Source organism: Leptopilina boulardi, unplaced genomic scaffold (genome assembly GCF_019393585.1).
Source record: "Leptopilina boulardi isolate dan_hultmark-lab unplaced genomic scaffold, ZJU_Lbou_2.1 LbouV2_333, whole genome shotgun sequence".
Classification (NCBI taxonomy): Eukaryota; Metazoa; Arthropoda; class Insecta; order Hymenoptera; family Figitidae; genus Leptopilina; species Leptopilina boulardi.
This window is the reverse complement of record NW_026137900.1, coordinates 889,326-916,709: the sequence shown is the minus strand read 5'-3', so window position 1 is coordinate 916,709 and position 27,384 is coordinate 889,326. Positions and strand designations below refer to the sequence as shown.

The following is a 27,384-nucleotide window of genomic DNA, read 5'->3' as shown; positions in this document are numbered from 1 at the left end:
GCAGAAGATTTTATTGCACATTATTGCACAAAATACACCGAAAAGTGTAAAAAAAAATTGACACCCAGATCCGAGTAGAGGAAGACCCTTTTTATGACCAAAAACGCATCCAAAAGCATAAAAAACTAACCAAAAAAATTCAATTTTTCTTAGGCAGAAGATTTTATTGCATATTCTTGCACAAAATACACCGAAAAGTGTAGAAAAAAATTGACACCCAGATCCGAGCAGAGGAAGACCCTTTTTATGACCAAAAACGCATCCAAAAGCATAAAAAACTAACCAAAAAAATTGAATTTTTCTTAGGCAGACGATTTTATTGCTAATTCTTGCACAAAATACTCCGAAAAGTGTAGAAAAAAATAGACTCCTAGATCCGAGTAGAGGAAGACCATTTTTATGACCAAAAACGCATCCAAAAGCTTAAAAAACTAACCAAAAAAATTCAATTTTTCTTAGGCAGAAGATTTTATTGCATATTCTTCCACAAAATACACCGAAAAGTGTAGAATAAAATTGACACCCAGATCCGAGTAGAGGAAGACCCTTTTTATGACCAAAAACACATCCAAAATCATAAAATAGTTGCCAAAAAAATTCAATTTTTCTTAGGCAGAAGATTTTATTGCATATTCTTGCACAAAATACACCGAAAAGTGTGGAAAAAAATTGACACCCAGATCCGAGTAGAGGAAGACCATTTTTATGACCAAAAACACATCCAAAAGCAGAAAAAACTTTCCAAAAAAATTGAATTTTTCTTAGGCAGAAGATTTTATTGCATATTCTTGCACAAAATACACAGAGAAGTGTAGAAAAAAATTGACACCTAGATTCGAGTAGAGGAAGACCCTTTTTATGACCAAAAACACATCCAAAATCATAAAAAAGTTGCCAAAAAAATTCAATTTTTCTTAGGCAGAAAATTTTATTGCATATTCTTGCACAAAATACACCAAAAAGTGTAGAAAAAAACTGACGGCCCGATCCGAGTAGAGGAAGACCATTTTTATGACCAAAAACGCATGAAAAACCAAAAAAAATTACCAAAAAAATTCAATTTTTCTTAGGCAGAAGATTTTATTGCATATTCTTGCACAAAATACACCAAAAAGTGTAGAAAAAAATTGACACCCAGATCCGAGTAGAGGAAGACCCTTTTTATGACCAAAAACTCATCCAAAATCAAAAAAAGTTGCCAAAAAAATTCAATTTTTCTTAGGCAGAAGATTTTATTGCATATTCTTGCACAAAATACACCGAAAAGTGTAGAAAAAAATTGACACCCAGATCCGAGCAGAGGAAGACCCTTTTTATGACCAAAAACGCATCCAAAAGCATAAATAACTAACCAAAAAAATTGAATTTTTCTTAGGCAGAAGATTTTATTGCATATTCTTGCACAAAATACACCGAAAAGTGTGGAAAAAAATTGACACCCAGATCCGAGTAGAGGAAGACCCTTTTTATGACCAAAAACGCATCCAAAATCATAAAAAAGTTGCCAAAAAAATTCAATTTTTCTTAGGCAGACGATTTTATTGCTAATTCTTGCACAAAATACTCCGAAAAGTGTAGAAAAAAATTGACTCCTAGATCCGAGTAGAGGAAGACCATTTTTATGACCAAAAACGCATCCAAAATCATAAAAAAGTTGCCAAAAAAATTCAATTTTTCTTAGGCAGACGATTTTATTGCTAATTCTTGCACAAAATACTCCGAAAAGTGTAGAAAAAAATTGACACCCAGATCCGAGTAGAGGAAGACCCTTTTTATGACCAAAAACACATCTAAAATCATAAAAAAGTTGCCAAAAAAATTCAATTTTTCTTAGGCAGAAGATTTTATTGCATATTCTTGCACAAAATACACCAAAAAGTGTAGAAAAAAATTGACGGCCCGATCCGAGTAGAGGAAGACCATTTTTATGACCAAAAACGCATGAAAAACCAAAAAAAATTACCAAAAAAATTCAATTTTTCTTAGGCAGAAGATTTTATTGCATATTCTTGCACAAAATACACCGAAAAGTGTAGAAAAAATTGACACCCAGATCCGAGTAGAGGAAGACCCTTTTTATGACCAAAAACACATACAAAATCAAAAAAAGTTGCCAAAAAAATTCAATTTTTCTTAGGCAGAAGATTTTATTGCATATTCTTGCACAAAATACACCGAAAAGTGTAGAAAAAAATTGACACCCAGATCCGAGCAGAGGAAGACCCTTTTTATGACCAAAAACGCATCCAAAAGCATAAAAAACTAACCAAAAAAATTGAATTTTTCTTAGGCAGACGATTTTATTGCTAATTCTTGCACAAAATACTCCGAAAAGTGTAGAAAAAAATAGACTCCTAGATCCGAGTAGAGGAAGACCATTTTTATGATCAAAAACGCATCCAAAAGCTTAAAAAACTAACCAAAAAAATTCAATTTTTCTTAGGCAGAAGATTTTATTGCATATTCTTCCACAAAATACACCGAAAAGTGTGGAAAAAAATTGACACCCAGATCCGAGTAGAGGAAGACCCTTTTTATGACCAAAAACGCATCCAAAAGCATAAAAAACTAACCAAAAAAATTGAATTTTTCTTAGGCAGACGATTTTATTGCTAATTCTTGCACAAAATACTCCGAAAAGTGTAGAAAAAAATTGATTCCTAGATCCGAGTAGAGGAAGACCATTTTTATGACCAAAAACGCATCCAAAAGCATAAAAAACTAACCAAAAAAATTCAATTTTTCTTAGGCAGAAGATTTTATTGCATATTCTTGCACAAAATACACCGAAAAGTGTGGAAAAAAATTGACACCCAGATCCGAGTAGAGGAAGACCCTTTTTATGACCAAAAACGCATCCAAAATCAAAAAAAGTTGCCAAAAAAATTCAATTTTTCTTAGGCAGAAGATTTTATTGCATATTCTTGCACAAAATACACCGAAAAGTGTAGAAAAAAATTGACACCCAGATCCGAGCAGAGGAAGACCCTTTTTATGACCAAAAACGCATCCAAAAGCATAAAAAACTAACCAAAAAAATTGAATTTTTCTTAGGCAGACGATTTTATTGCTAATTCTTGCACAAAATACTCCGAAAAGTGTAGAAAAAAATTGACACCCAGATCCGAGTAGAGGAAGACCCTTTTTATGACCAAAAACGCATCCAAAATCATAAAAAAGTTGCCAAAAAAATTCAATTTTTCTTAGGCAGACGATTTTATTGCTAATTCTTGCACAAAATACTCCGAAAAGTGTAGAAAAAAATTGACACCCAGATCCGAGTAGAGGAAGACCCTTTTTATGACCAAAAACACATCTAAAATCATAAAAAAGTTGCCAAAAAAATTCAATTTTTCTTAGGCAGAAGATTTTATTGCATATTCTTGCACAAAATACACCAAAAAGTGTAGAAAAAAATTGACGGCCCGATCCGAGTAGAGGAAGACTTTTTTTACGACCAAAAACACATCCAAAATCATAAAAAACTTTCCAAAAAAATTCAATTTTTCTTAGGCAGAAGATTTTATTGCATATTCTTGCACAAAATACACAGAGAAGTGTAGAAAAAAATTGACACCTAGATCCGAGTAGAGGAAGACCCTTTTTATGACCAAAAACACATCCAAAATCATAAAAAAGTTGCCAAAAAAATTCAATTTTTCTTAGGCAGAAAATTTTATTGCATATTCTTGCACAAAATACACCAAAAAGTGTAGAAAAAAATTGACGGCCCGATCCGAGTAGAGGAAGACCATTTTTATGACCAAAAACGCATGAAAAACCAAAAAAAATTACCAAAAAAATTCAATTTTTCTTAGGCAGAAGATTTTATTGCATATTCTAGCACAAAATACACCGAAAAGTGTAGAAAAAAATTGACACCCAGATCCGAGTAGAGGAAGACCCTTTTTATGACCAAAAACACATCCAAAATCAAAAAAAGTTGCCAAAAAAATTCAATTTTTCTTAGGCAGACGATTTTATTGCTAATTCTTGCACAAAATACTCCGAAAAGTGTAGAAAAAAATTGACTCCTAGATCCGAGTAGAGGAAGACCATTTTTATGACCAAAAACGCATCCAAAATCATAAAAAAGTTGCCAAAAAAATTCAATTTTTCTTAGGCAGACGATTTTATTGCTAATTCTTGCACAAAATACTCCGAAAAGTGTAGAAAAAAATTGACACCCAGATCCGAGTAGAGGAAGACCCTTTTTATGACCAAAAACACATCTAAAATCATAAAAAAGTTGCCAAAAAAATTCAATTTTTCTTAGGCAGAAGATTTTATTGCATATTCTTGCACAAAATACACCAAAAAGTGTAGAAAAAAATTGACGGCCCGATCCGAGTAGAGGAAGACCATTTTTATGACCAAAAACGCATGAAAAACCAAAAAAAATTACCAAAAAAATTCAATTTTTCTTAGGCAGAAGATTTTATTGCATATTCTTGCACAAAATACACCGAAAAGTGTAGAAAAAATTGACACCCAGATCCGAGTAGAGGAAGACCCTTTTTATGACCAAAAACACATACAAAATCAAAAAAAGTTGCCAAAAAAATTCAATTTTTCTTAGGCAGAAGATTTTATTGCATATTCTTGCACAAAATACACCGAAAAGTGTAGAAAAAAATTGACACCCAGATCCGAGCAGAGGAAGACCCTTTTTATGACCAAAAACGCATCCAAAAGCATAAAAAACTAACCAAAAAAATTGAATTTTTCTTAGGCAGACGATTTTATTGCTAATTCTTGCACAAAATACTCCGAAAAGTGTAGAAAAAAATAGACTCCTAGATCCGAGTAGAGGAAGACCATTTTTATGATCAAAAACGCATCCAAAAGCTTAAAAAACTAACCAAAAAAATTCAATTTTTCTTAGGCAGAAGATTTTATTGCATATTCTTCCACAAAATACACCGAAAAGTGTGGAAAAAAATTGACACCCAGATCCGAGTAGAGGAAGACCCTTTTTATGACCAAAAACGCATCCAAAATCATAAAAAAGTTGCCAAAAAAATTCAATTTTTCTTAGGCAGACGATTTTATTGCTAATTCTTGCACAAAATACTCCGAAAAGTGTAGAAAAAAATTGACTCCTAGATCCGAGTAGAGGAAGACCATTTTTATGACCAAAAACGCATCCAAAAGCATAAAATAGTTGCCAAAAAAATTCAATTTTTCTTAGGCAGAAGATTTTATTGCATATTCTTGCACAAAATACACCGAAAAGTGTGGAAAAAAATTGACACCCAGATCCGAGTAGAGGAAGACCATTTTTATGACCAAAAACACATCCAATATCATAAAATAGTTGCCAAAAAAATTCAATTTTTCTTAGGCAGAAGATTTTATTGCATATTCTTGCCCAAAATACTCCGAAAAGTGTAGAAAAAAATTGACTCCTAGATCCGAGTAGAGGAAGACCCTTTTTATGACCAAAAACGCATCCAAAAGCAGAAAAAACTTTCCAAAAAAATTGAATTTTTCTTAGGCAGAAGATTTTATTGCATATTCTTGCACAAAATACACCGAAAAGTGTGGAAAAAAATTGACACCCAGATCCGAGTAGAGGAAGACCCTTTTTATGACCAAAAACGCATCCAAAATCATAAAAAAGTTGCCAAAAAAATTCAATTTTTCTTAGGCAGACGATTTTATTGCTAATTCTTGCACAAAATACTCCGAAAAGTGTAGAAAAAAATTGACTCCTAGATCCGAGTAGAGGAAGACCATTTTTATGACCAAAAACGCATCCAAAAGCATAAAAAACTAACCAAAAAAATTCAATTTTTCTTAGGCAGAAGATTTTATTGCATATTCTTGCACAAAATACACCGAAAAGTGTGGAAAAAAATTGACACCCAGATCCGAGTAGAGGAAGACCCTTTTTATGACCAACAACGCATCCAAAATCATAAAAAAGTTGCCAAAAAAATTCAATTTTTCTTAGGCAGACGATTTTATTGCTAATTCTTGCACAAAATACTCCGAAAAGTGTAGAAAAAAATTGACGGCCCGATCCGAGTAGAGGAAGACCATTTTTATGACCAAAAACGCATGAAAAACCAAAAAAAATTACCAAAAAAATTCAATTTTTCTTAGGCAGAAGATTTTATTGCATATTCTTGCACAAAATACACAGAGAAGTGTAGAAAAAAATTGACACCTAGATTCGAGTAGAGGAAGACCCTTTTTATGACCAAAAACACATCCAAAATCATAAAAAAGTTGCCAAAAAAATTCAATTTTTCTTAGGCAGAAAATTTTATTGCATATTCTTGCACAAAATACACCAAAAAGTGTAGAAAAAAATTGACGGCCCGATCCGAGTAGAGGAAGACCATTTTTATGACCAAAAACGCATGAAAAACCAAAAAAAATTACCAAAAAAATTCAATTTTTCTTAGGCAGAAGATTTTATTGCATATTCTTGCACAAAATACACCAAAAAGTGTAGAAAAAAATTGACACCCAGATCCGAGTAGAGGAAGACCCTTTTTATGACCAAAAACTCATCCAAAATCAAAAAAAGTTGCCAAAAAAATTCAATTTTTCTTAGGCAGAAGATTTTATTGCATATTCTTGCACAAAATACACCGAAAAGTGTAGAAAAAAATTGACACCCAGATCCGAGCAGAGGAAGACCCTTTTTATGACCAAAAACGCATCCAAAAGCATAAAAAACTAACCAAAAAAATTGAATTTTTCTTAGGCAGACGATTTTATTGCTAATTCTTGCACAAAATACTCCGAAAAGTGTAGAAAAAAATAGACTCCTAGATCCGAGTAGAGGAAGACCATTTTTATGACCAAAAACGCATCCAAAAGCTTAAAAAACTAACCAAAAAAATTCAATTTTTCTTAGGCAGAAGATTTTATTGCATATTCTTGCACAAAATACACCGAAAAGTGTGGAAAAAAATTGACACCCAGATCCGAGTAGAGGAAGACCATTTTTATGACCAAAAACACATCCAATATCATAAAATAGTTGCCAAAAAAATTCAATTTTTCTTAGGCAGAAGATTTTATTGCATATTCTTGCCCAAAATACTCCGAAAAGTGTAGAAAAAAATTGACTCCTAGATCCGAGTAGAGGAAGACCCTTTTTATGACCAAAAACGCATCCAAAAGCAGAAAAAACTTTCCAAAAAAATTGAATTTTTCTTAGGCAGAAGATTTTATTGCATATTCTTGCACAAAATACACCGAAAAGTGTGGAAAAAAATTGACACCCAGATCCGAGTAGAGGAAGACCCTTTTTATGACCTAAAACGCATCCAAAATGATAAAAAAGTTGCCAAAAAAATTCAATTTTTCTTAGGCAGACGATTTTATTGCTAATTCTTGCACAAAATACTCCGAAAAGTGTAGAAAAAAATTGACTCCTAGATCCGAGTAGAGGAAGACCATTTTTATGACCAAAAACGCATCCAAAATCATAAAAAAGTTGCCAAAAAAATTCAATTTTTCTTAGGCAGACGATTTTATTGCTAATTCTTGCACAAAATACTCCGAAAAGTGTAGAAAAAAATTGACACCCAGATCCGAGTAGAGGAAGACCCTTTTTATGACCAAAAACACATCTAAAATCATAAAAAAGTTGCCAAAAAAATTCAATTTTTCTTAGGCAGAAGATTTTATTGCATATTCTTGCACAAAATACACCAAAAAGTGTAGAAAAAAATTGACGGCCCGATCCGAGTAGAGGAAGACTTTTTTTACGACCAAAAACACATCCAAAATCATAAAAAACTTTCCAAAAAAATTCAATTTTTCTTAGGCAGAAGATTTTATTGCATATTCTTGCACAAAATACACAGAGAAGTGTAGAAAAAAATTGACACCTAGATCCGAGTAGAGGAAGACCCTTTTTATGACCAAAAACACATCCAAAATCATAAAAAAGTTGCCAAAAAAATTCAATTTTTCTTAGGCAGAAAATTTTATTGCATATTCTTGCACAAAATACACCAAAAAGTGTAGAAAAAAATTGACGGCCCGATCCGAGTAGAGGAAGACCATTTTTATGACCAAAAACGCATGAAAAACCAAAAAAAATTACCAAAAAAATTCAATTTTTCTTAGGCAGAAGATTTTATTGCATATTCTTGCACAAAATACACCGAAAAGTGTAGAAAAAAATTGACACCCAGATCCGAGTAGAGGAAGACCCTTTTTATGACCAAAAACACATCCAAAATCAAAAAAAGTTGCCAAAAAAATTCAATTTTTCTTAGGCAGAAGATTTTATTGCATATTCTTGCACAAAATACACCGAAAAGTGTAGAAAAAAATTGACACCCAGATCCGAGCAGAGGAAGACCCTTTTTATGACCAAAAACGCATCCAAAAGCATAAAAAACTAACCAAAAAAATTGAATTTTTCTTAGGCAGACGATTTTATTGCTAATTCTTGCACAAAATACTCCGAAAAGTGTAGAAAAAAATAGACTCCTAGATCCGAGTAGAGGAAGACCATTTTTATGACCAAAAACGCATCCAAAAGCTTAAAAAACTAACCAAAAAAATTCAATTTTTCTTAGGCAGAAGATTTTATTGCATATTCTTCCACAAAATACACCGAAAAGTGTAGAAAAAAATTGACACCCAGATCCGAGTAGAGGAAGACCATTTTTATGACCAAAAACGCATGAAAAACCAAAAAAAATTACCAAAAAAATTCAATTTTTCTTAGGCAGAAGATTTTATTGCATATTCTTGCACAAAATACACCAAAAAGTGTAGAAAAAAATTGACACCCAGATCCGAGTAGAGGAAGACCCTTTTTATGACCAAAAACTCATCCAAAATCAAAAAAAGTTGCCAAAAAAATTCAATTTTTCTTAGGCAGAAGATTTTATTGCATTTTCTTGCCCAAAATACTCCGAAAAGTGTAGAAAAAAATTGACTCCTAGATCCGAGTAGAGGAAGACCCTTTTTATGACCAAAAACGCATCCAAAAGCAGAAAAAACTTTCCAAAAAAATTGAATTTTTCTTAGGCAGAAGATTTTATTGCATATTCTTGCACAAAATACACCGAAAAGTGTGGAAAAAAATTGACACCCAGATCCGAGTAGAGGAAGACCCTTTTTATGACCAACAACGCATCCAAAATCATAAAAAAGTTGCCAAAAAAATTCAATTTTTCTTAGGCAGACGATTTTATTGCTAATTCTTGCACAAAATACTCCGAAAAGTGTAGAAAAAAATTGACGGCCCGATCCGAGTAGAGGAAGACTTTTTTTACGACCAAAAACACATCCAAAATCATAAAAAACTTTCCAAAAAAATTCAATTTTTCTTAGGCAGAAGATTTTATTGCATATTCTTGCACAAAATACACAGAGAAGTGTAGAAAAAAATTGACACCTAGATTCGAGTAGAGGAAGACCCTTTTTATGACCAAAAACACATCCAAAATCATAAAAAAGTTGCCAAAAAAATTCAATTTTTCTTAGGCAGAAAATTTTATTGCATATTCTTGCACAAAATACACCAAAAAGTGTAGAAAAAAATTGACGGCCCGATCCGAGTAGAGGAAGACCATTTTTATGACCAAAAACGCATGAAAAACCAAAAAAAATTACCAAAAAAATTCAATTTTTCTTAGGCAGAAGATTTTATTGCATATTCTTGCACAAAATACACCAAAAAGTGTAGAAAAAAATTGACACCCAGATCCGAGTAGAGGAAGACCCTTTTTATGACCAAAAACTCATCCAAAATCAAAAAAAGTTGCCAAAAAAATTCAATTTTTCTTAGGCAGAAGATTTTATTGCATATTCTTGCACAAAATACACCGAAAAGTGTAGAAAAAAATTGACACCCAGATCCGAGCAGAGGAAGACCCTTTTTATGACCAAAAACGCATCCAAAAGCATAAATAACTAACCAAAAAAATTGAATTTTTCTTAGGCAGACGATTTTATTGCTAATTCTTGCACAAAATACTCCGAAAAGTGTAGAAAAAAATAGACTCCTAGATCCGAGTAGAGGAAGACCATTTTTATGACCAAAAACGCATCCAAAAGCTTAAAAAACTAACCAAAAAAATTCAATTTTTCTTAGGCAGAAGATTTTATTGCATATTCTTGCACAAAATACACCGAAAAGTGTGGAAAAAAATTGACACCCAGATCCGAGTAGAGGAAGACCATTTTTATGACCAAAAACACATCCAATATCATAAAATAGTTGCCAAAAAAATTCAATTTTTCTTAGGCAGAAGATTTTATTGCATATTCTTGCCCAAAATACTCCGAAAAGTGTAGAAAAAAATTGACTCCTAGATCCGAGTAGAGGAAGACCCTTTTTATGACCAAAAACGCATCCAAAAGCAGAAAAAACTTTCCAAAAAAATTGAATTTTTCTTAGGCAGAAGATTTTATTGCATATTCTTGCACAAAATACACCGAAAAGTGTGGAAAAAAATTGACACCCAGATCCGAGTAGAGGAAGACCCTTTTTATGACCAAAAACGCATCCAAAATGATAAAAAAGTTGCCAAAAAAATTCAATTTTTCTTAGGCAGACGATTTTATTGCTAATTCTTGCACAAAATACTCCGAAAAGTGTAGAAAAAAATTGACTCCTAGATCCGAGTAGAGGAAGACCATTTTTATGACCAAAAACGCATCCAAAATCATAAAAAAGTTGCCAAAAAAATTCAATTTTTCTTAGGCAGACGATTTTATTGCTAATTCTTGCACAAAATACTCCGAAAAGTGTAGAAAAAAATTGACACCCAGATCCGAGTAGAGGAAGACCCTTTTTATGACCAAAAACACATCTAAAATCATAAAAAAGTTGCCAAAAAAATTCAATTTTTCTTAGGCAGAAGATTTTATTGCATATTCTTGCACAAAATACACCAAAAAGTGTAGAAAAAAATTGACGGCCCGATCCGAGTAGAGGAAGACTTTTTTTACGACCAAAAACACATCCAAAATCATAAAAAACTTTCCAAAAAAATTCAATTTTTCTTAGGCAGAAGATTTTATTGCATATTCTTGCACAAAATACACAGAGAAGTGTAGAAAAAAATTGACACCTAGATCCGAGTAGAGGAAGACCCTTTTTATGACCAAAAACACATCCAAAATCATAAAAAAGTTGCCAAAAAAATTCAATTTTTCTTAGGCAGAAAATTTTATTGCATATTCTTGCACAAAATACACCAAAAAGTGTAGAAAAAAATTGACGGCCCGATCCGAGTAGAGGAAGACCATTTTTATGACCAAAAACGCATGAAAAACCAAAAAAAATTACCAAAAAAATTCAATTTTTCTTAGGCAGAAGATTTTATTGCATATTCTTGCACAAAATACACCGAAAAGTGTAGAAAAAAATTGACACCCAGATCCGAGTAGAGGAAGACCCTTTTTATGACCAAAAACACATCCAAAATCAAAAAAAGTTGCCAAAAAAATTCAATTTTTCTTAGGCAGAAGATTTTATTGCATATTCTTGCACAAAATACACCGAAAAGTGTAGAAAAAAATTGACACCCAGATCCGAGCAGAGGAAGACCCTTTTTATGACCAAAAACGCATCCAAAAGCATAAAAAACTAACCAAAAAAATTGAATTTTTCTTAGGCAGACGATTTTATTGCTAATTCTTGCACAAAATACTCCGAAAAGTGTAGAAAAAAATAGACTCCTAGATCCGAGTAGAGGAAGACCATTTTTATGACCAAAAACGCATCCAAAAGCTTAAAAAACTAACCAAAAAAATTCAATTTTTCTTAGGCAGAAGATTTTATTGCATATTCTTCCACAAAATACACCGAAAAGTGTAGAAAAAAATTGACACCCAGATCCGAGTAGAGGAAGACCATTTTTATGACCAAAAACGCATGAAAAACCAAAAAAAATTACCAAAAAAATTCAATTTTTCTTAGGCAGAAGATTTTATTGCATATTCTTGCACAAAATACACCAAAAAGTGTAGAAAAAAATTGACACCCAGATCCGAGTAGAGGAAGACCCTTTTTATGACCAAAAACTCATCCAAAATCAAAAAAAGTTGCCAAAAAAATTCAATTTTTCTTAGGCAGAAGATTTTATTGCATTTTCTTGCCCAAAATACTCCGAAAAGTGTAGAAAAAAATTGACTCCTAGATCCGAGTAGAGGAAGACCCTTTTTATGACCAAAAACGCATCCAAAAGCAGAAAAAACTTTCCAAAAAAATTGAATTTTTCTTAGGCAGAAGATTTTATTGCATATTCTTGCACAAAATACACCGAAAAGTGTGGAAAAAAATTGACACCCAGATCCGAGTAGAGGAAGACCCTTTTTATGACCAACAACGCATCCAAAATCATAAAAAAGTTGCCAAAAAAATTCAATTTTTCTTAGGCAGACGATTTTATTGCTAATTCTTGCACAAAATACTCCGAAAAGTGTAGAAAAAAATTGACGGCCCGATCCGAGTAGAGGAAGACTTTTTTTACGACCAAAAACACATCCAAAATCATAAAAAACTTTCCAAAAAAATTCAATTTTTCTTAGGCAGAAGATTTTATTGCATATTCTTGCACAAAATACACAGAGAAGTGTAGAAAAAAATTGACACCTAGATTCGAGTAGAGGAAGACCCTTTTTATGACCAAAAACACATCCAAAATCATAAAAAAGTTGCCAAAAAAATTCAATTTTTCTTAGGCAGAAAATTTTATTGCATATTCTTGCACAAAATACACCAAAAAGTGTAGAAAAAAATTGACGGCCCGATCCGAGTAGAGGAAGACCATTTTTATGACCAAAAACGCATGAAAAACCAAAAAAAATTACCAAAAAAATTCAATTTTTCTTAGGCAGAAGATTTTATTGCATATTCTTGCACAAAATACACCAAAAAGTGTAGAAAAAAATTGACACCCAGATCCGAGTAGAGGAAGACCCTTTTTATGACCAAAAACTCATCCAAAATCAAAAAAAGTTGCCAAAAAAATTCAATTTTTCTTAGGCAGAAGATTTTATTGCATATTCTTGCACAAAATACACCGAAAAGTGTAGAAAAAAATTGACACCCAGATCCGAGCAGAGGAAGACCCTTTTTATGACCAAAAACGCATCCAAAAGCATAAATAACTAACCAAAAAAATTGAATTTTTCTTAGGCAGACGATTTTATTGCTAATTCTTGCACAAAATACTCCGAAAAGTGTAGAAAAAAATAGACTCCTAGATCCGAGTAGAGGAAGACCATTTTTATGACCAAAAACGCATCCAAAAGCTTAAAAAACTAACCAAAAAAATTCAATTTTTCTTAGGCAGAAGATTTTATTGCATATTCTTCCACAAAATACACCGAAAAGTGTAGAAAAAAATTGACACCCAGATCCGAGTAGAGGAAGACCCTTTTTATGACCAAATACGCATCCAAAATCATAAAAAACTTTCCAAAAAAATTCAATTTTTCTTAGGCAGAAGATTTTATTGCATATTCTTGCACAAAATACACCGAAAAGTGTAGAAAAAAATTGACACCCAGATCCGAGTAGAGGAAGACCCTTTTTATGACCAAATACGCATCCAAAATCATAAAAAACTTTCCAAAAAAATTCAATTTTTCTTAGGCAGAAGATTTTATTGCATATTCTTGCACAAAATACACCGAAAAGTGTAGAAAAAAATTGACACCCAGATCCGAGTAGAGGAAGACCCTTTTTATGACCAAATACGCATCCAAAATCATAAAAAACTTTCCAAAAAAATTCAATTTTTCTTAGGCAGAAGATTTTATTGCATATTCTTGCACAAAATACTCCGAAAAGTGTAGAAAAAAATTGACTCCTAGATCCGAGTAGAGGAAGACCATTTTTATGACCTTTAAAGCGTTTTTCGTAAAAAAAAAATTTTCAAAAAAATTGAATTTTTCTTAGGCAAACTATTTTAATGCAATTTCTTGCACAAAATACACCTAAAAGAGTAGAAAAATATTGACAGCCCTAAACGAGTAGAGGAACACACCTATTATTAACATTTAAGACGTCTTTAGAAAATCCGTAGACAAAAGAAAGGTAAACTAGAAAAAGCATTGCATAAGCATAAGGCTCAAGAAAAGGAAAACTTGAATAAAGACTCAAAAAGAGCGCATCCTAATGAAAAACTTTGTTCGCTCTCTCAAGAGAAACTTTTTCAATTCGAAATACTCCCTCGAAAAGTTTTTGTAGAAACTACAAAATCCGGTGACTACATGTCCTTGGTCAATTGAGAGATGTATCTCACAGTTCTTTTTTAAAGTTCCAATTGGAATTGTGTATATAGATATATTTAAAAGAAATTATGGTAGGCGAGTCACGTTGTATAATCTTTTATGTATATATATACTCTCCCTCCGTTCAATGCGACCATCCTGTTTTGTCGTTCAACTTGCAAGTTCTAATTGGTAAACTTTTCGCATAGTTCCACCAACGCCGCCCACTCTTCTTGCAACAGCAACGACCAACGACGCAGTTCAACTTCAATGGAAACAAGGAGATAATGGAGGCTCGTCGATTAAAGGATTTTTATTGGCTTATCGAAAAGAGTTTGCTGAATGGGAGGAGGTCATGCTTGATCGACGAGCGAGTACACATTTGTTAGAGGGACTACAATGCGGTACAAAATATCAATTCACATTGGCGGCATTTAATCGTATTGGCAGTGGCGGTGCAAGTGAAATTGAAAATGCCCGTACAAAAGGAACAAAACCATTACCACCATCAAAACAACATTTTGTTAAGGCAAATTTAACATCCGTTATACTTGAATTGGCATCTTGGCAGGATGGCGGTTGTCCGTTGCTATATTTTGTCGTTGAATACAGACGATACCCTGGAGAATGGCTTTTAGGTACTAAAAAAAAATTTATTTTTTACCTATGTTCAATTCTTTGTTTAATTTAATTAAAGTCGTTAAATTTATTAAAGAAGAGAGCATTTTTTTAAAGTGTCTGACTTTAAAAAAAAAACTTGCACAACTGATTAAAATTCTTTTAAGTATTTAAAAATGTTTTGTCTGATTAAAATTGACTTGTACTATACTTATTTTAGAATTATATGAGAATCGTTTTGTCTGACTGAAACTGTTTTTTACTACTGAAAATAAAATTATTAGCAATTTTGAACGTCTGACTTTTACTACTTACTAAAAGAATATAAGAATCGGCTACAATTATAAACATTTAAAAAGAAAAGAAATTTAATTTAATACCTTATAATTTTCTGTGATAAATAAAAACTTGAAAATTCATCTAATTTATCTTATTTAAGAAAATTAAATTTATTTTTTTCATTCTTATGGATTGATGAGAGTAGATATATATATATATTCTGTAGAATTGAAACCACACTAATTTGATAATTTTCAGTATCAAATAACGTTCCACCGCAAACGAGATTTCCAATAGTTAGTTTGGAAAGTGGAACGAGTTATGAATTGAGGATAACTGCTTATAACAATGCGGGTTCCACGCATGCGGAATATTTATTCACAACATTAACATCAACTGGCAATACAAGAATGCAAGAGGGACCACCAATTGATGCTGGTGATACGCCATTATATCTTGATGCTCAAGTTTTGGCACCCAGTGTAATATCATTATTCGCTGTTATTCTCGCCGTTGCCGGTGTATGCTTTTGCCTAAGAACACGTAAGTATGCAAAAAAAAAAAAAAAATCCTTAAAATATTGTTTTTAATTAAACTCACCTCTTTACTGTTATCATTAATTTTTCTCCGCTGAAAATTAACCCACTATTTCTAAACTTTTTCCATTTTTTATGGAAAAATATTATTTTTTCTTTTAAAAAAAAACAAGAAACAAATTTTTTTTTTGCAAGTTTAGATTTTTTTTTGAAACTTGAGTTGAAATTTTTAAGAAATTTAATTTATTTAAAAACAATAGAAAATGATATTTCGGATTTAATTATTCGAAGGAAATTAATAATAATTAATTATAAAATCGGAAAAAAAGAAAATAATGAGATTGTTAAGAAATGTGTGTGGGGAGAGAGAAGGTAAAATCGAAAATTCACTCTCCCTAAAGGGAAGCTATTCACTCCACTTGTCGCCCTATGGAGTATCTAAATATCGAGGAAGCGTACTCCAATTATCGTGGAGAAAAGAATTCCAAACCGAATGCCTATATCGGTATTCAAGAGAGCTCTGTCTAACACACACTGTACGTGAATTAATTCATCATTCGTGGTTTCAACAAGCGCGTTAATGAGGCAGAGATTCCCCCTCCCCTTTTTCCACATGTATATATGACAAAGCTCGAATATTTTCCAGAAAATGGGGAAGAAAAAATTACCAATACAATAAAAAAAAGGGGGCTTTTAATTTTAATTTTTCATTGTCTGATTTTTAATTTTCTTTCTTTCATTTCTTTTTCCATTTCATTATTAAATCTTGTTTTAATTATTAAACTACTATTAATTACTAAACAAGAAAATAATAATTTAACTACTTTTTTTAAATTAAATTCAAACTCAATTATTTAAATTATTTATTAAAAATTGTTAAAAATTATAAAAACAAATTAAAAAAAAAAATTATCGCGTTTTTCTGAATTGGAAAACAATTAAGAAAACAGTTGAACAGACAAAAAAAAAGTATTTAATTGAGATTAAATGATAAGAAAGTAATTTCCTAATGGAAAAAGTAGAAATAAATTTTAAGTTCTTTTTATTTATTTAAAGTGGAGATTGTTTTTTTTTTTTTGTTATTCTCTAACAGTTAAAGAAATACTATATTGTTATTTTTAGATCCCGTCAGATCTGGTTCGACGAACGATCCAAATGCACAAAATCAAGCGGCCCTTGAGAATAAACATAATATGGAGCAAAGGGAGCAATATTATGCGACTGTGAGAAAACCAGGTCAACAGTCACCGTGTCGTGAGGTGAGCGCATTGGAACGAATACCAGAATATTCGGAAGATATTTATCCGTACGCTACTTTTCATCTGCCCGAGCAGGAAAATCTCTCAGCGAATCCAATGCGTCAGGCATATTTTTACGAGAGAAGTGAAACAATGTTACAAGGCGCCCAGGTACGGGTAAGAAAAAATTGATTTTTAAAAATGAACGCCAATAAATATTTTATTTATTTTTATTATTATTATTATCAAGTCCCGAAGAACTTCTCTCCAACTTTCTTCGTGATATTGACATTTCTGTTATAGTATTTTATCGATATTAGACTTTTTTTTTCTAAGAAGAAATGAAATTAAGAAAGTAATTAAAAACCTAATTAAGAAGTGCTTGAAAGAAGCGTTTAAAAGTTAAAGGGTAAATAATATAAAGTTTTTTTTTTTATTTCTAAGAGGAGAAAAAAAATGCAATTTGAATTAAATTATACAAATAAATATTTGCTAATTTTTTTCGTTAATTTTTTTATAATTTTCCATTTTAAAAAATAATTTGTTGTCTAGTTTGAATTTTATATTAGTAAATTTTAGTTGTAAAATAATAATTTTATTATTATAGTATTTTATTATTTATAGTAATTTTATTTTTATTTGTAAATATAATTTATGTGATGTGAAAATAAATTTTGTTTTCAGTGTGATGTCGATCAATATACAAAAGTTCGTGGACGATCACGTCGTAAATCGAAATCATTTAAATCAGAATCAGAAGAATATGATACATTGGGTTCTGACAGCGATACAGAAGTTGGTACAAGTAGTCGTACCGAATCGTCAAATCATCTTGAAGATTCGGGACCAGCGTCAATAATGGCCCGTTCGCCGGGTCCAAATTCCGGTCAAAGGGGACGTGAGCAGCGACTAGCCCTTGTTCCCAGGCCGGTCCATCATAGTAAGTTAGTATTCGGTTTTCTGTGTCAATTTTTTTACTTTCCTTTTTTTTTCTCCACAGCATTTGTACACTAACTTCTTAATTTCATTGCAATGCTCGCTGCGACATTACAGATGTGCTGTACCACACGCACGAATCAAGTACATCAACAGAGCCGTCACCAATTTCTGAGAGAAAGACTTTACCTAGACTAGAAAAGCAGAGGTATTTTTCAAATAAACAATTTTTTTCCTCCTATTAATCACACAAAAAGAAAATCATTGAATTCTTTTTTAAAAAAAAAAAAATAATTTCTTTTTTCCCAAAGGTATCGAGGTGGACCTCTGGACGTATCGATGGATGCAAATCGACCGATTATTAAACTCACGGAATCAGGTATTCGTTCCTATTCGACAAATGCATCACCAAGTCATTTGAATAATCATACACGAATGTCGACGTACGATCGACCAAAGGATTCAAGTGAAAGAAAATCCGTCGAGTCACTTTGTCATTTGGATGATGGTGGAAATCGAAATTATCAAAAAAATTCACGTTATCGACATCGAGAAAAAGGCGGCGAATGGGGCAACGAATTGTCAACATTGGAATTGAAACCGCCAACTGGTTTTACCGATGCTCATGAAACCAGTGAGGCCGAATGCGACATCGACATGAAATTACGACTTCATCGAAAAAGAGGTACTGGTCAAAACTGCCAACTTTCAAAATCACCTCAGGATTTTACCATTACAGTCTGAGAATTATAATAATAAATAATAATAGCAAATATCAAAAAAATGAATGAGATTTGTAAAAATTTAATAATAATTGTAAAGTTAATTCCCTGTTGAAAAAAAAGAGAATCGAGGCATTGATAAAAAAAAAAATATATATGTAAAGAATGACTGTCTCAGAGACATTTATAATATTATCGCTCCATGTAAAAAATAAAGAATGTATTTTTCTAATTCACTATTTTTCATTTATTTAACCAAAAACGTCATTTTCTTTTATATCTAATAATTTTTTTTTTTTTGAAGGCTATAAAATTCAAAACTTGATTTCATTTTTATTAAATTTTTACCAATTTATTAATAAATATTTTGTTTATTCAATTTTTTATACAATCAAATTTTCTAAATTATTTAATTGGCACAGTAAAATATAAATTATCAAAAATTTGAACTCATTTTACTAATTTAGTGCAATAAAAATGATAATTCAGAAAAATTAATGACAAAGTTAAAATTTGTTATAAAATAAAAAATTGGGATTTGCTTGAAAAATTGAAGAGTTTGGAAAATTTCACAACTATATATCTTTTTACTTTATTTTCCCCAGAAAATTTGTTTTATTCTGGAAAATAAACGTGTCACATTCAACCATTATTGCGATGGTGATTCTTTTTTTTTTGTTTTGTTTTGTCATCGAACTTATTTGAAAATTTTTCGTCTCGATGAAATGATGCGACTACAGCGGTAAAAATTGTGTTTGATTTTATTTCATTATACACGAAGAAAAGTATTAATCCATTCGCATATTCAAAAATTTTAAACTTAACAAACAATCACTCTCAATTCTGAAATTCATTCTCTCAAATTTAATATCGACAAATTTTAACAACTTTCGCCAAAAATAGAAATTCTAATTTTTCTCCTTTATTTCTAATATATTTTGTTTTTAATTTGAATTATAAAAAAAAAATGTTCACCTATTCGTAATTTTATTTTTAGCCAAAGTTGTGGATACTTAAAAATATGAAGGATTTTTTCTTTTCTGTGGCGAGAAAAAATTTTTCTAGAAGTAAATGAAGGTAAAATATAAGGATTCACTTCTCTTCGTGGGATTGTGTACAATTAGTTTTGAATTTTTTGTCGCGAAATCGCCACGTTTTTTTTATATATATATTTATATATATAATAAATCTATTATAACCGACTGTCTTGTTAATAAATCGATCGTTCAACTTCGGTGCAACAAAATGACAATTAAAAAAAAAAAAAGAACATTCATGTGCGTCATCTCGCAAAAAGTATACTTGACTAGAATCTAAAGTGCCTGCCTTTTTGCATTAATAATTCGAGATACTACAAAGTTTACTGCGCAGTGCGTTTTCTACAGACTACGGTTTACCGTACATTGCGCTCGTTTGCCATTTTCCAAAATTTACTCATACATTTTATAATTTTTTTTTTTTTTTTTTTGCTTATTATTTTCTCGCAATAATTACAAAAAATTTCACCTCGAAAGAGAGATTTAATTCAATTTTATATTAAATTTAATTGATTATTGAACTTTTTTAAATTTCATTTGTAGAAAACTAATTGTTCTGAATTGTTAAATTTGATTAATTAACTCTAAAAAATTAAATGAAAAATTCGATGACAGAGCAAAAAAAAAAATTTTTAACTGAAAATTTGACGTTTCATCTCTCGTTCAGGCTCAAAAATCTTTACTTTTTTTTATTTTTTGTAATTATTTTCCAGAGACAGTCGCATTTTATTAAATTTCTAACATCATCATTTCATTGAAAACATCGATTTGTTCATTGAATGATACATAGTCTGTGTACAACATTTGCGCGCCAAGGAAAAGAATTTTTGCCAAAACTGAAGGTACTTTTGCTATTAAAACAAAATAAATTAAAAAAAAAAATGTTTTCTATTTTCTACAACGTTCGTCAAAGTATTAAACTTCATACATATATTACATTTATAAGTTTCTCTGTACATCTGAAATTTAATACTACAATTCGTGCAGAATTTTTATGGAATATTTTTAACTTTTTGTTAAATTTTTTTTTAAATTATAATTTTTTTTTTTACATTCTCATCATATGAGAATTTTTCATTGAAAGATTGTTTCAGCATGAAATTCATTTCCCTGGAAGCTACATATATATATATATATTTATATATATATAATCTAGATAAAGATATAACTTATTTTCGAATTTACATAGCTATAGACATTATGTGATATACACGTATATGTATAAATCGTTAGTCGTTCTTTTTTTTTTAATTCTCTTAAACATTATCGTTATTAATTTAATTATGCGGGTCATAACAAATATTACACAAAGATATATTACACACGTCGGATGCAAAAGGAGGGATTGATTGGTTTATCGGATCATATATGCAGCGTCGCTAAACTATTATTTTTTTTTGTTACATATTTTTTAGTCAAATTTTTCTTTACAATCTCGTTGATTATTATTTCACATTTAATTTTTTTTTTTTTTTAAATTTATTTTTACTATAGTTGCTCTTATTTTTTCTTCTTTGATCGCTGCAATAATTTATGGGAAGCATTCTGACGACGATTGAATAGATTTTTTTTTTTAGATTTTGTGTTCCTCACCTATTTTTTATAAATGCTATTCGTTCAATCTCGGACGGCTTCTTTGTGTGCACGGCTCTCGGGAACAATTTAAATTTTTAATAAAAATTGCTCCCGATTAGCAACCATTCGCGAATTTCTATTTTTTTCAGAAATTTTGTCCCCAAAACAAAAATTATCAATTTTTCTTTCTTTTTTTTAAAAAAGGAAAGAAAAACATTTTTTGAATAAGTTTTCTTTTTCATTTTTGGACGATTTCTGGTAAAAATTACAAAATTCGATAACTACTGGGATAAATATTTTTTTTTATCATTTCAAAAAACGTGTCATTCCTTGCATCTCCTTATCTTTTAAATCGTCGTTAAATAGCGAAAATGAAAAATTCAGTCTTTAAAGAACACCTTAAAATTTGGGCACAAATTATTTTCTATGAGTTACTAAAAAAAGAATTAAAAAAAAATTCATGCCCAGGTGTTTTTTTTTTTTTTTTTTTTTTAATTTTTTACTGGAATAATTTGCTGGTTCGTTGTCTTGTTTAGTTACTCGACATAATGGAAAAATCGACGAATCGCCAACAATTCGAAATTAAAGGCTTTTATAGTCGCGGACAGTTTAATATTTTCCTTTTTTTTGTCATTTTTTTTTCTTTATTATTATTTTGAGCGGTTTACTCTTGTCATCAGATGACAGGACGAGAAGACAAATGATTACAAAGTTCTTTGACTAATGACAAGAAATGAATTTTCGATTATAATAATAATAATAATAATAAATTTAAAAATTGTTAGAGAGTATTCGCAGTTTGTTTTTTAAATTTAAAACATATATATTCTCACACACAGTTTTGTTTTTCTTTCAAAACGCATTATATGAATATCACCATACATTAATTTTTTTTTTTTTATTATAAAAAAATGCAGATTGTTTTAGTGGTTCCACAGTGGACAGTCAACGCGCGATTTAAACACGCAGAAAATTAATCGATTATCGTATTCTGTTTTTTTGTGGGGGGGGGGAAATTAATTTATCAATTTGTTAATAAGCGGAGTATAGAAAAATTTTAATTGCACAATCGTGAAAGATTTTTTGTGCCAAGATATTTTAATGCAACAAGCTTTGTACAAAAATTAATGCTGATAAAAAATTGTTTTCGAAAAAAAAAAAAAATTGAAACTTTTTATTTCATTTACAAATTTTAATGTCTTAAAATTCACTTTCACTGATTTAGAAAAATAAAATTGATACTATAAATTATTTTTTAAAAAAATTCTTTTACACAAATTAATTTAAAAAAATTTTTTCTTTTGAAACAGCATTAACATTTGTTGAAAACTTGTCGCAGGTGAGCAATCTTAAAAGTTAGCGGATTTATAATATAGACTATAAAAAAGTAGAAAATGAAAATTTATCGTGATAATTATATGAAAAAATTGCAGAGTTTTGTGGAGAAAAATTGGTTCTTGTTTCGAGTTTATGAAATATACACGTACGCAGTTAAAATTAAATATTTCGATCGAGTATATTATAGAAAATCAGTTTCTCTAAATCTTTAATTTAGAGAAATTCAATTAAATATTAAGATATTTAATCGTCAATTATTATTATTAGTCTCAATTAACTAATAACCATTATAATTTTACTCTCACCGTAAAATTCAGGTGATTAAACGTTTGGAAGTAACAATTACAAAATATTGTTTATTCTCCACAGAATGATTGAAAAATTTTTTTAAAACTTTTTTTCTTAATTGTAATCGTACTGTAAATCCGGATAAAAATTAACAGTGGCATTAAAAAAAAAAAAAAAAAAAAACATTACAGACATTAAAACGCAATTCTTTGTGATTTTTTCAAGAATTATTAATTTTTAAATGCAAAATGATTGATAGGTATAAAAAATGTGGATCAAAATGTGAAGACTTTTTTTCGGAATGTTTTGAGATATGTAATATTACTATTATTATTATTTTAAAAATTCTTGACGATCTGAATCGGATTTTTCATCGAATCCACACAAGACAGAACATAATGATAAAAAATACAAAAATGAAATAAAAATTTACGTTATTCATAAGTAAAAAAAAATACTTAATTTATTCAAGAATGTCACGAAGTACCAAAAAATATTGATAATTTATCAAAAAAAAAAAAAAATTTTTTCATTTACAATTTTTAAATTACCCCATTTTGTTTGATTTAATTTACAAACAATTGTTTTTTACTATTTGTAAATAAATAATACAGAGAATTCAATTTACTTTGTAACGTGAATACAAAGAATTCATTATATATAAAACTTTTCGTTTTTCAATAAAAGAAAAAACAGGAATGATCAATGGTATTAAAAAAAAAGCGAATGAAAAATATGTGAGTCACACATTTATGTGTACCACGAGGATTAAAAAACACGAGCCTTTGATTTCTCGTTGTAAGAAAACGCGATTTTAAAAAAATTAGCATTGATCAAACAACGTTTTTTTTTTTTGTTTGTTTTTTCCAAACAAAAACAAAATATTATCGAAAATAAAAACAATCCTACTTATAGAAAATAAATACGATTCAATTAAAAAAAAATTTAATTTAATACCTTTATGAATTTTTGTAAAATAACTTTGACGTAAAAAAAAATTCAATTGGATAGGAAAAGTATGAAGAAGATAAAAATAAAAATTTCGAATTGTATGGGAAAAAATTTAGAAATTTTGTAGAAAAATAATTAGCGATTTTAGAGAGAACATAAATTTAAAAAAAAAAACCGCACGCACACTGTGTGATAAAAGAAAAAATAGCGCCTTTTTAAAAAAAAAAACGTGTCGATTTATATTCCCCTCCTCCTATCCGAATTCGAGTTTTACGCCTAACGTCTTAAAATTTATTTATCTCCTAATTCTTTGGCAACTAGATCTGTCGGATGGTCCGTACGAATATTTACAAACGGTTTCTTTTTTTTTTTCTTCGCAGTGAATAAAAATGTTTTTTTTTTATCTCTGTCTGGACTAGGAAACGATACCACAATACGCTCTAATCTCTCATTTTTTTTTTCTTTCGTAAGTAATATACGCGAGATTAATTGTCGCTGAGTAAAAAAAGAAAGACGTTTCGGTCACGATTGCTTTTTTAAAAGTTCGAGATTATTATATCAAACTTTCTTTTTTAATCTATATTTATATTTATATACAATAAATCCCTCTTTGCGAAAGAAAAAAAAATTCATTATTTCACGAGAGGGATTCGCATTTTAAAATGTCGTTTTTATTCGAAATAGTCAGAAATATTCACTATTATTCACATTCTGTTTCTTTAAAGTTCATTTTTTATTCCTTTGAATAAATTAGCCCTAATTTTGGCAAATTCCCGAGACCCGGAAGGATTTTTTAAAAAAAAAAGAATAAGATTAGAGACAAACTCTTTGCTCTGAACTATCCGAATTAATTTGGATAGCAAGCAAGGAGTTTGGATTCCATCATTGAGGCGCCATCATGCATTGGGCTTCCATTCCTTCGGGTGGTACTCGCATATTGCCATTAGTTGTGACACAACCATTCACATCGATGGTAATTGGTGCGCCTGGATGACTCGTGAAATTTGCATTACATAATTGCATCGATGCACTTTCTGTCAGTACATGATCACTTTGAACTAAGCAAGCGTCGTTAGTTGGACAAACACCATCGTTCGTCGTGTGACTTATGTGAATTGGTATTGAATAATCAGGAATATATTCACCGTTTTGGTCCACTGGCACATGTTTTCGATAGACTTGAAATTTTCGTGGAATAAATTTTGGATCAATTACCAATGAGCTTATGTCATTGGTTTCATTAACTGTGGTCATATGACCATTTGCCATTGTGTAGAGATCGGGCTCAACTCGCGGTTCCGACGTTAACATTGACTCAAGGCACTGATACAACAGAACGTAATCCTCCTGTTGAGAAAAAAAAACAAGTATTTTTAATAATTTAATTTTTATTTTCATATAAATGGTAAAAAAAAACGAAACTTACCAAAGACCTAAAAATACCAGGCCTCTTCATATATAAAAGCTTGGAAAACATGTAAATATCTGCGCTCTGTTCAAACTCAATTTGTTTGGTAAGTGTTGTAAGTAAAATAAATAGACCAGCTTCAATACCACCGAACCTAGAAAAAATTATTCAAATAATAATTTAGAAAAAAATAAGAATAGTAGAATTATATTTTTATAATGTAATTAAAAGCAAAGGAAAAAAAAAATTAATCATAAAATTTAAAATCAATTAATACCTATCCATAACGACGATGGGTCCATTTTGATAATCTCTATGAAAATCTTGAATGACGCTGACAAAAGCTTTTGGATTATTATGATGAGGCCAAGGACCACCTTGATTTAAAGGTCCTTGGACAATTTTGGCACTTAGCTCGTAGTCATCCTGCAATGATCGTACTGCAACTTCTCGTAATACTACTCCACTTACTGTCTCCTTAATTCCACACAATCTCACTCTAAATGTCTCAGATTCTAAATCCTTTCCTTCAATAGGCCAGAATTCAGGGTATTCCTGTAAAAATTTTGCATTTTTTGAAAATTAATTATATTTCAAAAGAAATAATTTATCTTAAAAATTTGTATGCTTTTTTTTAAATATTCTTTATTTTATGATAACAAGAAGTTTTGAAATTACCTCGTCGCATTGCGTCAACATGACTATAGTCTGCGCATTGTGGTCCCACATCATTTGCCAAAATTCCATTATCGTGTCCTCCAAGGGATGTTGAGTGATAATAAATTCACGATTCCGGTGGAAACCTGCCAGAGACGATTATTTATTACCAAGAAAAGTTTAAGAGAAAAAAGAAAGAGAGAGAGTTAAAATAAAAATTGAAATATTCCTTTTTATTAATAAATCAAATTTTTTAAAAATATTCTGTCCTTACCAGCAACCCACGTTCCGTTTATATAATCGCTACCGTCGACGCCAGGTTTTGGTGTAAGATGAACGCGAGCATTTTCAATAGGAATAATTTCCATATTTCTGTTTTTATGAATATTACACGACTTCGTCGCCGACACTAAATTAAAGTCCTTTGGTTTCCAAGACGATACAAGCTGCAAAAAAAAAAATTTCAATTTTATTAAAACTTGAATTTTTTCATTCAAAAATTTGATAAAAAAATAAAAATTTCAAACCTTGTATTGTGCTTCCAAATTATTCCATGGATTGGTTTTATTATTGGAAGGACAAAGCATATCTTGCACGTGTTTTGCTAAATTATTAACTTCTAAATTTGTTTCACCGCTTTCAATTGCCTCTTGAAGAGCGTCATGAATGAAAATATATTGCTCCTCAGTTTGTACGAGAAAATTTCTCTGTGTACGAATGTGTTTCAAAAATCCGTACACATTAATTTCACCTTTACTTTTTGCTTGTCGCAGCATTGCATCGATTACAATGTAAGTTCCGGTGCGACCCACACCAGCGCTACCAAAATAAAATTATTTTTTTTTCAATTACACAATAAAAAATTACTTTCTAAAATTATTATAAATATTTAAAATAAAATTCAAATTTATAATTTAATGAAAGTGAGAAAAATTAATTTCAATTTACAAACCTGCAATGAACAATAATTGGTCCAGCATCCGGTGGATTTGCATTTGACGATTTACAAATGAAATTGAGTACTGGAAGTGGATGATCGGGAACTCCATGATCCGGCCATCCAGTATAATGATACTGAAGTACTGTTCGCTCGGCCATGTTGTTTCCGTTTTTCTTTTTCTTAATCTGCTTAAAATTCAAAATCAACTTTATTTTATTAAATCATTCAATCACATTATTAGAAAAAATTGATACAATTAAACTATTTTAATTTTCTTTTTCTATTTTCACTCTACCTTAAGAAACCAATTTCAAAATAAGAAATAATTTTTTTTCTACAAATAAAAAAAATATTTATTCACAAAAAATTCTATTTCCACTACCTTTAGATGACGAATTTGTAAAGTGCGAATCGTGTAAGTCGCCATGACATCTTCTTTCGCTAAACTAACTTGAATGTAACCATAGGTTTCCGTTCCCTCCTTAGGCCAATACATATCGCATTTCCTCTGTACAAAAAAAAACATTACATATCAGAATAATTTAAATTCGATTATAAGAATTATTTAGATTTTTAATTATAGAAATTTGATTTTTGAATTAAAAACATTAAAAATTTCTAAATTTAGATCTTGAAAAATTGCATCTTGC

General features: G+C 30.3%; 2 protein-coding genes across 17 annotated transcripts in view; one reads left to right on the top strand and one right to left on the bottom strand.

Moving 5' to 3' along the window:
• LOC127285523 (cell adhesion molecule Dscam2-like) overlaps window positions 1–18,602 on the top strand; it is a 163,185-nt gene extending 144,583 nt beyond the window's left edge. For 6 of the 11 annotated variants that reach the window (XM_051311599.1, XM_051311600.1, XM_051311598.1 and 3 more), the window contains 6 exons: window positions 14,421–14,849; window positions 15,367–15,651; window positions 16,767–17,059; window positions 17,567–17,822; window positions 17,936–18,026; window positions 18,130–18,602. In XM_051311599.1, the coding sequence (XP_051167556.1) occupies window positions 14,421–14,849; window positions 15,367–15,651; window positions 16,767–17,059; window positions 17,567–17,822; window positions 17,936–18,026; window positions 18,130–18,562 (1,787 nt within the window). In that variant the 3' untranslated portion in view covers window positions 18,563–18,602. Of the gene's footprint in view, window positions 1–14,420; window positions 14,850–15,366; window positions 15,652–16,766; window positions 17,060–17,566; window positions 17,827–17,882; window positions 18,027–18,129 lie in introns of those variants that run through there. The other 5 variants (XM_051311601.1, XM_051311604.1, XM_051311606.1 and 2 more) reach the window with 3 other exon arrangements.
• A 505-nt stretch (window positions 18,603–19,107) lies between these two features.
• Window positions 19,108–27,384, bottom strand: part of LOC127285527 (tyrosine-protein phosphatase 99A) — a 408,337-nt gene continuing 400,060 nt past the window's right edge. For 3 of the 6 annotated variants that reach the window (XM_051311615.1, XM_051311617.1, XM_051311619.1), the window contains exons 12-19: window positions 27,117–27,242; window positions 26,747–26,922; window positions 26,322–26,613; window positions 26,069–26,240; window positions 25,816–25,940; window positions 25,415–25,692; window positions 25,156–25,291; window positions 19,108–25,076 (exon numbers count right to left, since the gene is read on the bottom strand). In XM_051311615.1, the coding sequence (XP_051167572.1) occupies window positions 24,612–25,076; window positions 25,156–25,291; window positions 25,415–25,692; window positions 25,816–25,940; window positions 26,069–26,240; window positions 26,322–26,613; window positions 26,747–26,922; window positions 27,117–27,242 (1,770 nt within the window). In that variant the 3' untranslated portion in view covers window positions 19,108–24,611. The remainder of the gene's footprint in view (window positions 25,077–25,155; window positions 25,292–25,414; window positions 25,693–25,815; window positions 25,941–26,068; window positions 26,241–26,321; window positions 26,614–26,746; window positions 26,923–27,116; window positions 27,243–27,384) is intronic. The other 3 variants (XM_051311616.1, XM_051311618.1, XM_051311620.1) reach the window with 1 other exon arrangement.